Genomic DNA, 15,566 nt, shown 5'->3' with positions numbered 1-15,566 from the left:
CAGGCGCTTCCCTCAACCCTCCTTTTCAGCCAAACATTGTGGAAAAGTTGTCTGCGCACAGGCTTCCTACTCACCCTCTGGGATGACGAGGAAACGCCGCAGGCACCTGGAAGGGTGTGGAGAACAGGATGACATGCCCACTGGAAAGGCCGTTCCAGATACGGGTGAGAATTCTTCCTCCATCCAAAGAGAAGAGCGCTACTGATTTGGGGTCGTAATTCCTGTGTGTGTATTTCTTCATGATTAAGTATGGCTGGGATGTTACACACATACGTAGTAAATATCTCTGAAAAGCACGTATTTCATCTGCAGTCATGTGGTGTGAGCACAGACTCTGGCTCTGTGTACCTCTAGCTCATCCCTGTTCGGTGCCGTGCGGTATTTCACCCTGAGGTATTTAAAGGGGCCATTCTTCCTGCTGACCAGTGAGAAGTCTCCAAGATGGCCCCAAGGGATCGCCTGCTTTTCGAGCTCTTCTGGAGTCTCCTCCTGTTTAACCACAAGGACACGGCGGAAGTGGTGGTGTGACTTCCACATTCGGGTTCTGAAGACACTACAGCTTGTGCCTTGCACTCTCAGATCACGTGCCGGGGTTAAAGTCAGCTGCCACGCCGTGAGGACCCTCCGTCAACCTACGGAGAGCTGGGGCCTCCTGCCAACAACCAGCATCAACCTACCAGCTGGCATCACAAATGTTAAATCACCTTAGCATTCCAGAGATCCATCAAACTTGCTCAGGATGGTTTGGTATACATTTCTGGTTTGGGTTTAGTTTTCATATCCACATTTGGCTGATAACTTTTATCATGTTCTGCTTCTCTGGTTTTTACATAAAGGTTATATTTGTTGTATAGAAAAAAAACATTTCTTCTTTTTCTGTTTTCTGGCATAGTCTGATGTAAAATATTGGAATAAATCTTCTCATTGAACATCGGGTAGAATTGGCCTGTACAACCTTCTAGGTCTTATGCTTTTTGTGATTTTACTTTGGTTTTGATTGGGGACATCTTCAAACTACTCAAGCCATTTCTTTCAAGGTTATAAGTCCATTCAGGTTTTCTGTCCTTCAGTAAGTCTGGGTAGGTTATCTCTGTGTAGATTGCCCATTTCAACTAAGTTTTCAACTTTACTGGCATAAAGCTTTATAACGTATCGCTTATGTGTATCATCTTCAGCTTTCCTCAATCTTCCCAGTTTTGACTATTTTAAGTCTTTCCAGAGAACCTCCTCTCCGCTTTGTTGGCCCTCCACACTGCATGTGTATCCCTGTCTCCACTCTCTGCTCTCTACTGCTTCTCTGAATTTGTCGTGTCCTTTCTAACCCAGCTCTGAAGGCACTCAGCGCATCAGTCTTCAGTCTTTATTTTCCTAGGGCAGCGTTTACAGCCAGGCACCCCCTCTTCTGAACATCACGGCTGCACCCACAAGCTGCCTTTTCATTACTCTTCAGTTCTAATTCACAGTAAAGTGTCTTTTTTGATCCTTATTCGGAAGTCTTAGTGTCTAAATGTAGGAGTCTGCAAGACGCTCTATCGTTGTATTTCAACACCCATTCTGTCCTGTTTTCCTCTCACATAACAATGGGGATGACGATTACACGTCCAACGAGCACAGACTACGCCTTCTGGCCTCCCTTGTAGGTAGGCAGGGCCTTCTCGGGCTTCCCTAGTAGCCGGGTGGCAAAGAATCCACCTGCGATGCAGGAGACCTGGGTTCAATCCCTGGGTCAGGAAGATCCCCTGGAGAAAGGGATGGCAACCCACTCCAGTGTTCTTGCCTGGAGAATCCCATGGGCAGAGGAGCCTGGCGGGCTACACTCCATGGAGTCGCAGAGAGTCTAATGCGACTGAGAAACTCGTGGGGCCTGCTAAGTTCCAGTCAGCAGAAGATGAGGGCGCGTCATCCTCCAGGACAGGGTCTGCGGGGACAGCGTCACCCCTCCCTGCCCCTTCTTTCCTCCAGCCTTACATGAAGATGTGGCGGCAGTGGCCATGCCGTCGCCCTGCACCTGGAGGTGACCCCGGGGATGGAAGGCACGAACTGCAGCGGTGGGGCTGGCCCTGGGGAAGCCGGGGTCCCTGGGGGCCAGGAAAGTGTCCCCACTGGCCCTGAACCGACTCCCTCTGGACGTGAAAGAGAATCTCCCTGTACTGGGCTCAGTCATTGTCAAATGCAATGTCTGGTCAAATGCAATTCCTAACTGATGAAGACGTGTTTAAGACAACCCTCTGGAGGTGGCCCTGGGGTACAGTGGGCAGCCCACTGGACTTCAGGAGATGACATCACCTTGGTGCTAGGTTTCCTGATCAGACATCACACACACAGAAGCATTTACAACTTGCATTAACAATAAAACCAACACCACCTCCTCCCCCACCCACCCTGCAAGAGGAGGAAGGCTTCCCGTCCGCCTTCCGGCACTGCGGCCCCCTCCCGCCCCTCTGGCCCCAGCTACTCTGGATTCTGCTCCACTTTTCCTGGTTTCTCCCTTACACTCCGCAGTTGTGCTAAATGACACTGCCCTACTTTGCTTCCTTTAAACCTCATACAGAATGGCCACACTGTGTATTTTCCTGCGCATTTCTTTTCCCCCCAGCGTTAGGAAATGCAGCTATTAATATTATCCGGACACACGAGGCCTGGGTCCACGTTATTTACTGCATGACTACACTGCGCGCCCTCCACTCCGTGCTAATGGAGATGTGCGTTTTTTCAGGCTTCAAGCTATTACAAAATGCTGCTGTTTCACTCTCCTCCTCATCTCCTGGGGACCGTGGGGCAGTCTCTCTAGCAAAGTGCTTCCTGAATTGGCACACGTGGGAACCGAGGACATCCACGTGGCATGCGGGAGGTAAGCTAGAGGGGTTGAGGGGTCTGCAGAGGTGGCCCAGACTCTGGCCGCCCCGACAGACGAGGGAGCAGTCAGATGGAGGGCACCAGAGCCCCACGAGCAGGGTGGAGCCCTGTGGGCGCATTGCCACACTAGCAGAAAGCCCACACCTCCTGAAGGGACCGGTCTGCATTGCGGCCCACTGGCCATCACATCAGCGCGCCCCCTCCTCACCAAACCTCAACGCTGTCAGACTTCATTTTTATTAAAAAAAGAAAAAGGAAAAACAGCTCTGTGGTCTTAATTCCCACTTTTCTCACCACTAACGAGAGGCAGCACCCTTTCCCGTTCACTCTTATTTCGTCTTCTGTGAAGTACCGAAGCATCTCTTTCGCCCGTTTATTGGGTTGCTTCATCTTTTCAGAGACCTCCTCCCCCCATTGTTAGTATCTCCTGGACTGTGACTGTCTGATGTGTTATGAAATCTCCGTGCTCACAGCCTGTTTTCCACTTTTCACTGTTCATCACTTGATAGAATAAGAGACTCTGTCTGTCCGTCTCTTCACGACTTTAGCGCTTTTGTGTCTTCTTTAGGAAATTTTTTTCTGTGCTGTTTATCATTCATTCCCAACTGTTTTGCAGTCAGAGAACATGTTCCATGAATCAAGTAATTTAAAATATGTTCCATGAATCATGTAATTTAAAATATGTTCAAGCAGAAAATAAAGAGAGTTTTACTTTCTGGTTGAACATGAGGGTGTGTGTGTGTGTGTGTTACATGCCCAGTGTTTATTTGACAATAAAATGCATTTCTAATTGTTGAGTGGAAGGTTTTACAACAAACGTCCAATAGATCAGAGATAACAACTGCCGGTGGGGGGAACGGGCGACAAACCCAGCCTGGGCGTCTGCTGACACACATTCCGTGCTGAGCTCCCTTAAAAGGCAGAGTTCAGCAGCTGAGACAGAGACTGCAGACCCTCACAAGACTGAAAACACTTCCTAGCTGGCCCTTTATGGGCTTCCCTGGTGGCTCGGGGTAAAGAATCCGCCTGCCATGCAGGAGAAGGAGGAGACTCGTTTGATCCCTGGCTGGGGAAAATCCCTTAGAAGAGGAACCTGCTACCCACTCCAGTACTCTTGCTTAAAAAGTCCCACGGACAGAGGAGCCTGGCGGGCTGCAGTCCCTGGGGTCGCAGAGTCGGACACGACTGAGCACCATTCCCCCACCACCTAGCCCTTTACAAGAAATGTTTGCCAACTCCTGTTGTATGTTCAAAACTATTCCCTTTTTGTCTGCTTAACATCAATTAACGAAAGGAGCTGTGTAAAAACGTTCTGCGACAGGGACGCTTCTGGCAGACCGTGACCTGTTTACCTTGAGGCTCTTAGATGCGGACACGAAGCCGCGCCCCTTCCTGCCGCAGCTCCTCTCCTCTCCCTGCCGCACTGGTCCCTTCTGCCCCCGGCAATTATTTTCAGCTTGAAGCGTTTGGATGACACTGTCACTCTAAGAGCTTTTTGTTGGCCTTCCTTCCTCTCTCTCAGGTCTTACATTCTGGGTGTGCCGCTCGTAAACAGAGCAGCAAGCAGCTGAACGCGGTTTTTCCACAGACTCCGACAACCTCCGCTTTAGTGAGGATGTTTAGCCCACTTATGCGTACAGTGACGTACTTGGCTTCATGTCCCCCATCTTAGACGGGGGGACTTCCCACCCGCCTCGTTCCTGGCTTTCTCTGACAGACTTGCACTGGGCAGCTCAGCCGGCACGCGGGCTCTCTGTTCCCTGACCACGGATGGACGCTCGCCCCTGCCTTACAAGTGCTGAGGTGTAATCACTGGGTCACCAGCGAAGCCCCCTACCTTCTTTTGAATTAGGAATTTTTTAACTCTATTTTTTAACCATTTTCCCCCAAAAGAAAGTGGTTTATTGCTTTTACGACAAAGTAAGATGCTCTCAGAAATTTTTTTTAGTGAAGAAAATTCTTTTGGAACTTTAAGACTTTTCTAAAATACTATTTTTGTCCGCTTCAATACAGAAAGCTCTGCGGAGGCCACTGCCGGGGCTGGAAGGCGCAGTGCGCGTGGCCCTGGGTCCCCTCCCCACCGATGGCTGAAGCCGCCTGTTCAGAAGCAGGGCTGGCACTGTCGGTGCCCCCTGCCCCGCCGCCTGGGGCGCCCCTTTGCCAGCACCCACTCCAGCTCTTCCTCACCACCAGACCCCTCCCCGCCACAGCATCCCGTACAGGAGCCTGGGGGGGCAGGCAGGGGGCCAAGCTGCTTCTGGTCAGGCTGGCTCAGAAGGAAAGCCAGAGGCCATGTGTTCAGTGCTGCTGCTTAAGGCCCCAGTCTGGCTGTGGGGTCAGCATGCTTGAAATGAAGTGTTAATCTTTTCAGGCTTCTCCCTAACGCTGTAACATGAACTCTAGACTTCAAATAAAGTGGACAGGTTCATCAGCGTCTCTCCCTGCTGGAGCACTGTAAGAACAGCTGAACTGTTATCCTCAGGTTTAAATCCCTCTGCTCGCTTCTTTCTCGTTTATTTTTATTTTTTTTTTTTTTTTAATGGAGAAATACATCATCTCTTTTCAAAATAGCGCTTGAAAAATACAAGGAGTACAGATACTATAAAACAAAGCAAACTCCAGTCATGAGACACTACGCACACAGTATGAAAAAATAGTCCGATATTCAGGTAATGAAAACTAGAATTAAAAAGCTCCAACTTTCCAGCTTGGAAAAACAAGTACAATTACACGAAACATTTAATAAACTAATTTTCCCCCAATGTGTGAACAAAACGACAGGACTAAATTTGTGCCTGGCAATTTCAGTGACACAACAGCTATTCAAAATACACAGGTACTGTACACACGTCACCTGATTTTATTGTAGCAGAAGGGAAGAGGACCACACAGGTAGCAGGAACACCGTGTACTAGGCGTCAGGAGGTCATGGTGAACAGAGTCTCAATTACTGCACAGCCCACAACAGAAACGACTAGAATCCAACTTTGGGGAAATTATTCAGAAGGACGGGGAAAGAGTTTAAGAAGCTGCAGTTTGAGATGAAAAATGCACGTGTGGTAAAAAGGAACACTGTCAGGGGATGGGAAGAACCAGAACCAGGCTGTGGAAAGCCCGTTAGGTGTGCTGCTACGCCCAGAAGAAGACCGAGCTCTCATCACCTACAAGCGCGGGCACTCCTGGTTTTCAACATGAATGTTCTGCGGCTGAATTATGAGCGGTCTTTTTTTTTTTTAATTTAAAGAAAGGTATTCTAAATCTTTTGCAGGACCAATGAGTAGAAAGCTGACCAGATGTCAAGTGCTTGCTAGAAACTTTTTATGTTTCTACATGTAAATTTCACTAATGAATTTTAGTAAGTCATTACAAATAAAAATTGATTTAAAATTCTAGAGAAAATGCTTTTGCTTACACGTTTAAATTAGAAATTAACTTTACCATAAGCAGGTATTCTGTGGAGTATACACATCTTCTCTTACGTGGAGACTGAACGGCCATCCAAGATGGATAACATGCTTCACAGGAATTACGTTTAGTAAAACTTCACTCAATACTAGCCAGGGGGCCACAGGACTGTTGGTTTCACATCATGGTTGAGAAAACACGAGCATACTGAGTTTTCTGTGAAACAATATACAAGCGCATCTTGTGCACACAAGCAGAGAAGGCAGTGGGGGTCGGGGGTACAGGAAGTTTTTCCTTGTTTTAAGACAAATGATTAAGGATAAGAGAACATGGAGCTTTGTTAGCTCCATACAGTATCTGCCGTCTGACCCCTGATTGTTCGCACCCTCAAACAGTTGTACAGATAAAACCAGTGTCTCCTTTCTTGATCCTGTCCCATCAAAACCAAACACTTACTAATTACTGCTCCAGCGCCAAGCGCATATCCTAAGAGCTGGTACTTGGTCTGAAAGGGTGACCTCACAGGGCTGAGCCAGGTGGCCTCGATGCCTGTGAAGCACAGCACACCACTCGCCACACAATGGGAACCCACCACAAGATTAATAATGAAGAACGCCCTTCAGGAAAAAACTGAAATCCATCAAGCTGAAAAGGCTAAAATTAGTTCTACTTTCTAATAAAAATATACATAAAGTGCATCATCAGCATAAGGAATTCTGATACCAGTTTGTATTGCAAACTTCCCCCAACAATGCACCCAACATCAATCCCGTCCAGATGTCAGTCAAGGGTACAAATATAGCTGGAGGGGTTTTTTCCTCCTAAAGGGCAGGTGTCCTTTGAAATAGCATAACTGTGGCTAACACGTAAGTATCCTGACACATTAGTAACAGTACTTCCAGCTTCACATACTAACCTGGACTTCTGATCAAGATTAGCCCATAAGAGAAGTCACCAAATACACCTACTAAACCTATCTGGAACCGTATCTAGTCTGGTACCCTTCATTCTCCTCCATTAGCATGTGAAGACAGCAGGCTGAGTTGGCAGATACTGTTTATGGACCTCGAGGTGTTTTTCTCAGTTCAATCTGTTTTATTGAATTCTTGATAACAGGAATAGGATCTGCAGGGAGAGCAGGGGTACTGGGAAGGTCTGCAGTGGATGTTCCCCGTGAGGCCAACAAAAGCTGCTGTCTGAATAGTTTTCAATCGAGTCACACTGGTCTCTCTCTGAAAACATTCCTCTTCTGTTTTGGCTGCCTTGGTCCTTTCTTCTTGGTGACGCGACAATGTCCTCTAGACTCCTACGATAGGATTAGCTATGCTTGTTGCTGCGCTCCCTGAAGGCCTGGGTGGATGGCTGACCAGCCGTGTTGAGGAAACGACTCTGGTGACCATGGGCTTCGGTGCTGGAGGAACAGCTGGCTGTGGAGCAGTCTGAGGGATGCTTTCGCTGGACGCACCCCCCAGGCTGTCGCTGGGATTTGCTTGCTGCAAGGAAACTTCAGGAAACTGTACGCCAGTCACAGATGCTGCCATTGCCACCGGGGCAGGACTGTTTCTGCCTTGAGTGCTGCCAGTCACTGGGCCAGTCTTCGAAGCAGCAGGAAGTGACGACACAGGTGTGCTGTTCTCACCGTTGACAGACAAGTCAAGGCTGCCGTCATCCAAGGCTGTCAATCTGACACCTTCTGTAGAAAGTGTTTTCTTTTTCTGAAGCACATGATTAGGCAGTAGTTGATGAAGTTCCTTTTTTTTCAAATGCATTGCAGCAATTTTCATGTCCATCTCAAACATTTTACTATTTATCGCTTGCCTATACACAGTGTCTGTGAAAGACTGGATATCATAGGTGAGGTCAATACTGAGAACTTCAGAGTTTTCTGGTTTTTTTAACACTAACCCAATCACCCACATTGTACGAAATTCTTCCTTGTCAGGACTCTCCTTGGGTGCTGGAAACGACTGAGGATTCACATGAGCCAGTGTAATAAATTCATTCTTCTCCAAGCTTCCGACCAGAATTCGGATTTTTGATTCCACCAAACCCACCCACTCTAGATGTTGTTTCTCTGTTGGCGCACTTGCCAGAAGCACAATATAATGCTTGTACTTCTGGAAGAAGCTGGGCGCTTCGAAAAGTTTGGACCACTCTGCCTTACTCAGCAAAATCTCATGTGTGATAGCAAGCCCTTGCTTAAACTCTTCAATCATGACCATCCGTGTTGAAACAGACACGTTGTAGGTGGAGTTCTGCTGTGGGTATGCTGGTGTGATTATGGGCATGAGATGGTACCTATCACTGGGATTTACTCTTGGGTCCCAGACAGGCAAATTCAGATTCCGTTCTTCGGGCTCTTTCAGTAGCACTGGATTCGGCCATTCCCACTCAGAAAACACCAAGAAAAATTTACGGACAAGAGTTGATGCTATGGCATTTGGATAAAGCTGGCAAGTTCTTGCTACTAGCATCGCCCAGGAAACACCACCGAGGAAACCTAGTATATTGGAATAAATATTGTGGCATTTGGCCCACAGCTTGATGGCTCTCAGAGTTAATCTGAAGTTGTCAATGTTTGGTACTAGATGTAAAATCTCATCAGTTACCCGGCAACCATTAAGGCTTCTTATGCATCTTATATCTAAGTTTTTAAGCAGACTGTCATCTCTTAGGTCCAAATCTTCAGGAATAGTCTGCAGTGCTAATCTTGCAAACAAAATATCAATCTCTATCCCATCGAAACAGAGTTTGATAACTGGTACAAATGCCTCCTCAACAGCCCTTAAATCCTTTACTTCTTCATGTAGTTTCAATTTATCATAGAAGGAAGTGAAAAAGTCGCTTCGATCAACGTGTCTCGGTGCCACGCACAACGCATCGATATCTGCACCTTTCGTATGCACCCCTAACCTGTAAGAACCAAATGTAAAGATTTTCCCTCCAACATTTTCAATTACAGCTTGTGGAAGACTCTTGCTTTCACTGATTTCTCGTATCCATTCCTTTACCAGATTATTTAATTTCTCCAAAATTAAAATCCTGCGCTGCAGTTCCTCTTCCTCTTCAAAAACCCCGAAGGGCTTCAGAGTTTCAATTAATTTCTGGGTAAGTATGCAGTCAGTCTCCCTGGGGGGTGCTAAACTGATGGGGGAAGAGATGCCGTAGTGCTTGGGCGGCGGCGGGGTCCGCTGTGGTCCCAGGGTGGTCACCGGAAACGGCATCATCTCTAGCGCTGGCCCCGCCACGCCGCGTCCCCCGCCACCGCGACCTCCGTGGCCGCCGCCCGGGTCATGATCCGCTGAGGCGGGAGGGGCGGGGCTCCTACCAGCCCAGGTCCGACCCGCTCCCGCTCCGCTCCCGCCGCTTCAAGCACCTCTCCGCGGTCCCCTCGGCCCCAACATGGCGCCTGGGCCCTCGCCGCTGCGTTCTAGAACGCCCACGCACGCCACGCCGCGCGCCACGCACGCCAGTCGCCGCGCCCGCCACGCCTGCCACGGCGCATGCGCGCGCGCAGAGCCTCATGGGGGCTGTAGTTCCGGGGGCTCCGCCCCAGCATCTGGCCAGTCCGGGCAAGCAGGGGTGCGCCCCCGGCTCCGGCCGTGTCAAAGCCGTGTGGGACGTTTGCCCAGACCTACCGTCCATCTGCTCGCTCGCCATTTCCTCTTCGCCGGGTCTCCGTCGTCTCCCGCGGCACCTTCAGGGGCCCTCTGCCCTCATGCCCGTCCTTGAGGACCCCTGCACAGCGGGGTCCGTTGTGGGGGAGCTGCTCTGTCGCGTGCCCCGTGGTCGGCTACCTGGGTGGCGGGGCAGCCGCGACCGCAGCTCCGGGATCTCGGTCCTGTCCTGTCCAGCTCCGAGGGTCCCATCTGCTGACCTCTGGTTTCTGCGGCTCCCGGTGCGGAGTCTGCAGCCGGCTAGCCTGCTGCTCGCCGGTCTCGTCTTTGTGACAGCTGTAAAAATCCGTCTGAAGTGTCCTGCGGCATCGCCACCAGGGAGCAAGGGGCGAACCTCTCGTTCATCTCACGCGGCGAACGCCGAGTCATGCTCCCGGGTGACTCTCGGGCACGTCCGTGGGGTATGTCCTCGCTCCATTCTCTTGGCCCTCTTCGTGGGGACATGTGACAGACCTTCTCATCAGCTCCCCATGACTCTCAGCCCGTTTCTGTCTGCATGATGCCGGGCCTACCTTGTTCTCTAGTTCTCTTCAGTCATATCTAGTCTGCTGTTTAAGCCATCACCAAAGTATCCCTTTACAAACTTGCATTTTTATTACTAAAAGCATCTTTTTCTTTTCCAAATCCTCCCTGCCTTTTGGGATGACATTCTGTTCTTTCCTGTTTTCTTTCTACCTTTTATTTCATTAAATAGTTTAAATCTACTTACTCAATATTTTATAACTAATGGTTCCAGTTCCCAGGTTCTTGAGAATTTGAGTCTACAGTTTTCTACTGACTCATTTCAAGTAGCATCACTTCATGTGTCTTGTTATTTGGGGTTGTGAGCTCATCTCTGGCCAGATTTAGGAGACCTGTGTGGAAGCATGTCCTTCCAAAGAGTACTTTGTTCTATCGGACGTCCTTGTACATCATCAAATTATGTACAATGTAATTTCGTATCCACATCACTTAAATAGTACAATTCTGAACTCCAAACGTGAGGGGAAGAGTGCTTTTCAATTCTAGGAAAGAATATTCAGTTTTTCCCACCCAGAGCCCAGGTCAAGAGAGAGAACTCTGTCATCTTTTACCAGGTAGCAAACTCTTCCTATTTTGTCTTTTCATTGAGTGTGTCCACCTTTATAGTTTCCAAATATATATGAGGTTTCAGTTCCAGCTCCCTACATCTTTCTTGGACAGCTATTAAACTTAAGTTTCTCGGTTACAAAGACTGGCAAATACCTGCAAGGCAACTGTGGCTTCATCATCAGCTCAGATTCTAAGGCCCTCATTTTCTCATTTTTCTTCACCCCTAGGGATTCCTTTATTTGGGGAGGTTCTCAGCTATGCATCTAAAAGGAGAATTGTTACAGTTCATCCAGCACTTCCAGGTACTTTATACAGAAAGATCTTCCAGGCTAATTAACCCCACATATTGCCAGAAATATAAGCACCACTTTCTCAACCTATTTCAACGTGGTATGCGTGCTAAACGTTCTAGCAACACAGCTGCCAGGAGGGCCTCTAGTGACCATGTTGCTTAACACAGTGGCTTCAATGGTGCACACCTTCTTTGACCTCGAGTAGACTCACACTGGCCTCCGCGGCGTCACACGCTGTGTTGTCTTGTACGTCTCTGGTCTCCCCTCAGTCTAATTTGCTCCTGCATTACTTTTCCTCTAAAGTTGGAGCTCTCCCAGTTTCCTTGTTAGGCCCTTGACTCTTCTCACTGTACATGTATTTATTACCTGGGTCATCTATCAATTTTCACAGCTTAAGTATCACCTATTAACAGCTTAAGTTTTTATAACCTGCTCTCTTCTAAGCTCCAGATCCACATCCTCTGACTTCCTTCCTGACACCTCCACTTGGATGTCTCAAACTGGACACAGTCTACAGAGAACTCTTACTCTTCCCTCCATAACCTGTTCTCTCTGGGAAGTCACCACTTTGGTAAATGGCACCTCCATCTACACAGCTGCTGTTATCAGAAATCTGGGCATCATTCTTGACACCTCTTTCTCATCTTTGACGTCCAGTTCATTTACAAATATTGATGATTCTACCTCCAGAATATATTTGCCATTCATCACCTTCTACCTGCTTTTTCATAACTCTGGTCTAAGCTATGGAGAAGGAAATGGCACCCCACTCCAGTACTCTTGCCTGGAAAATCCCATGGATGGAGAAGCCTGGTAGGCTGCAGTCCATGGGGTTGCTGAGGGTCGGACAGGACTGAGCGACTTCACTTTCACTTTTCACTTGCATGCATTGGAGAAGGAAATGGCAACCCACTCCAGTATTCTTGCCTGGAGAATCCCAGGGACGGGGGAGCCTGGTGGGCTGCCATCTATGGGGTCGCACAGAGTCAGACACGACTGAAGTGACTTAGCAGTAGCAGTCCAAGCTACCATCAACTTTCACCTAGACTCCTACAATAAAGTAATTAATCTATTACTGACTTTTCAAAGTATTCTCTACCCAGTAGCCACATTACTCTTTAACCCCTTCAGTGGCCTCCCATTAAACTTAGTCTAAAATCCAAACTCCCTAACATCCCCTACCATCTCTCCAGCTTCACCTCTCACAGCCTGCCCCGCCCTCTGGCTGCCTTGCCTTTTGGCAACTCACATTTGTCTCATTCTCTCAGATGTTAAAAAGCAGACACATCACTTTGCCAACAAAGGTCTGTCTAGTCAAAGCTATGATTTTCCCAGTAGTCATGTATGGATGTGAGTTGGACCATAAAGAAGGCTGAGTGTCAAAGAATTGACATTTTCAAACTGTGGTGCTGAAAAACACTCTTGAGAGTCCCTTGGACTGCAAGGAGATCAAACCAGTCAATCCTAAAGGAAATCAACCCCTAATATTCATTGGAAGGACTGATGTTGAAGCTCCAATACTTTGGCCACCTGATGCGAGCAGCCAACTCATTGGAAAAGACCCTGATGCTAGGGAAGATTGAAGGTAGGAGAAGAGGGTGACAGAGGATGAGATGGTTGGATGGTATCACTGACTCAACTCTGGGAGATAGTGAAGGACAGGGAAGCCTGGCATGCTGCAGTCCATAGGGTCGCAGACTCAGACACGACTGAGCGACTGAACACCAGCAACGACTCGTCCCTGGGTCTCCGCACAGTGCTGTTCCCTTGGCCCAGAAGGTTCTTCCTGCCCCACCTACTGTCCACTCCTCTTCACCTTAGTGTTGTCAGTTTTGAGACTGGCTTGAATTTCATCTCAGAACATCCCTAACCTCCCTGCTAAATTAGCACCTACACTCTTCTTTTATAACACACAGAAGTCATCATTCTGTGTTTTTCAAATTATCTTTTATTTCCCACTGCAGATTCTTAGCTCCATAAGAACATGATCTGTTTGTTAAATGCTGTTTATCCAGTACCTAGTCAAGTACCTAACATAGTAGCACTCAACAAATATTTGCTGACAAATAAATGAATGAGCGTAACAAAGACAAATCTTTTAGGACTTCGCTTAGTCCGGTGGCTAAGACTCCACACTCCTAAAGGAGGAGGCCTGGATCTGATCCCCAGTAAGGGAACTAGATCCCACGGGCCACATCTAAGAGTTCGCATGCCGTGACTAAAGATGCCACTGCTGCAACCAAGACCTGGCACAGCCAAGTAAGTATCTGAAAAGGAAAATTCCTTCACCGTCAAATCCCTGGCTAATCAATATCCAGAAGGCCCATCTCTTGAGTTTTGTTAAGGCCAAGGGACCCTTTCAAAGTTACACTCTGACTCAGGAAAATCATCTCACAACTCAGTTCACAGCCGCTCACGCCCACCGGTACCGGGCATCTCTCTGGCCGCATGACTCCAGCATCCTGTGACCCTGCAGCACCTTCTGATTTTAACCTGTTTCCGGGAAGATTTCCATGGGGCGGGGGCGCATACTCAATGCTTAAGGATACGGAATGGCTATACAAGAAAGCAGGCAGCCTGTCTGCAGAGCTGCTGTCCCACAGTAATCCAGAAGCGCCGTTCCCTAGTGGCGACCCCCAGGGGACTTGGCACAGGCCCTGGAGAGGGTCAGTGTCCTACGGTCTGTAGCAGGAAGAACAGGATGCAGCCTGAGTGCCCACGATTAGGAGAATGGATCATGGAGTACACAAGCAAGTGGTGGAAACCATGCCTCAAGCAAAAGCAATGCTGCAAAAAAGAGCTGAATTTACACGCAGCACCACAAATAGAACTAAATGTTGTATCTTATCACACATTACACAGTATATAATGTCTGTAGGTGGAAAGAAAGCTTAAACTTCAAAATAGTCAGATTTATCTGCCTTTCCCCCACAGTTTGTGTCCTATAAAGAAAGCTGAGCACTGAAGAATTGACGCTTTTGAACTGTGGTGTTGGAAAAGACTCTTAAGAGTCCCCTGGACTGCAAGGAGATCCAACCAGTCCATTCTGAAGGAGATCAGTCCTGGGTGTTCACTGGAAGGACTGATGCTGAAACTCCAATCCTTTGGCCACCTGATGCAAAGAACTGACTCACTGCAAAAGACCCTGATGCTGGGAAAGATTGAAGGCGGGAGGAGAAGGAGACGACAGAGGATGAGATGGTTGGATGGCATCATCGACTTGATGGACATGAGTTTGAACAAGCTCCAGGAGTTGGTGATGGCCAGGGAGGCCTGGCGTGCTGCAGTCCATGGGGTCGAAAAGAGTCAGACACAACTGAGTGACTGAATTGAAGCCTTATTTATGAAATCTTTATTTTAGCTCTATAACTTTATCTCTGATGTGGGGGTTTTTAAACTATTCGGAGTGAGGATCCAACTTCACTTTTTCTTCTTTGCACCGTCCCTAGCCATACTTTAGCCAGTTCCTTAGTGTTGTCAATTTTGAGAGTTTTGTGTCTTTCAGACATTCTGCACCAGATCGGATCGCCCCATGTCTTGTGTGTTAAGCGGTGAGCCTTCGAAGGCTCCTTAGATGACGTGGCCTGAAGTCTCCGGGGGGCGGCAGGGGAAGGTGCTGCCAGCCAGGCCCCAGGTGGGTACATCGGGCTCAGGAGACAGGGCTTCTAGGCTTCCTTCCAACACCCCGCCTCAATGTGACACTAAAGGCTGTAATGTTTGTTTTTTTTTAATCTAAGCAGTGAATCGAAGAATGAAACTGGTTTGTTAGCAGCTAACCAACTTTATGTTCTCTTTGAATTAAAAATCCTCAAGAACAGCCTTCCCTCGTGGTACAATGGATAAGAATCTACCTGCCAATGCAGGGGACATGGATCTGATCTGTAGTCTGGGAAGACACCACATTCCTCGGAGCCAACTAAGCCGGTGTGCCTTAACTACCAAGCCCGCACTCTAGAGCCCGAGAGCCATGACTCCTGAGCCTGCAATCCTGACCCGTGTGCCTGGGAGCCTGTGCTCTGCAGCGAGAAACCACCGCAGTGAGCAGCCCGTGCGCCGCAACAGAGTAGCCCCCTTCCACACACAACAGCAGCGACCCAGCACAGCCAAAAATAAATAATACAGATCCTCAAAGACGTCTTTTAGGCTCAGTTGATTTTCTAGTTTTAGACTGATGGGGAAAGTTGGCCATTGTCTTGCTTTTACCCACACGTAAACTAGAGTTTTCCCACAGTGACTGTCGCTGAGAACAGGCTCAAGGGGAGTC

General features: G+C 48.3%; 2 protein-coding genes across 2 annotated transcripts in view; both read right to left on the bottom strand.

Moving 5' to 3' along the window:
• Nucleotides 1-15,566, bottom strand: part of RADIL (Rap associating with DIL domain) — a 55,466-nt gene that overhangs the window by 30,904 nt on the left and 8,996 nt on the right.
• On the bottom strand, nucleotides 6,976-10,327 carry PAPOLB (poly(A) polymerase beta). Its single transcript, XM_005887320.3, has one exon. It carries the CDS (start codon nucleotides 9,486-9,488, stop codon nucleotides 7,560-7,562), a length of 1,929 nt encoding a protein of 642 aa, XP_005887382.1. The 5' UTR covers nucleotides 9,489-10,327; the 3' UTR covers nucleotides 6,976-7,559.

Source organism: Bos mutus, chromosome 25 (genome assembly GCF_027580195.1).
Source record: "Bos mutus isolate GX-2022 chromosome 25, NWIPB_WYAK_1.1, whole genome shotgun sequence".
In the NCBI taxonomy this organism is placed as follows: Eukaryota; Metazoa; Chordata; class Mammalia; order Artiodactyla; family Bovidae; genus Bos; species Bos mutus.
Note: the sequence above shows the minus strand (reverse complement) of the source record. Positions and strands in the feature narration are given on the sequence as shown.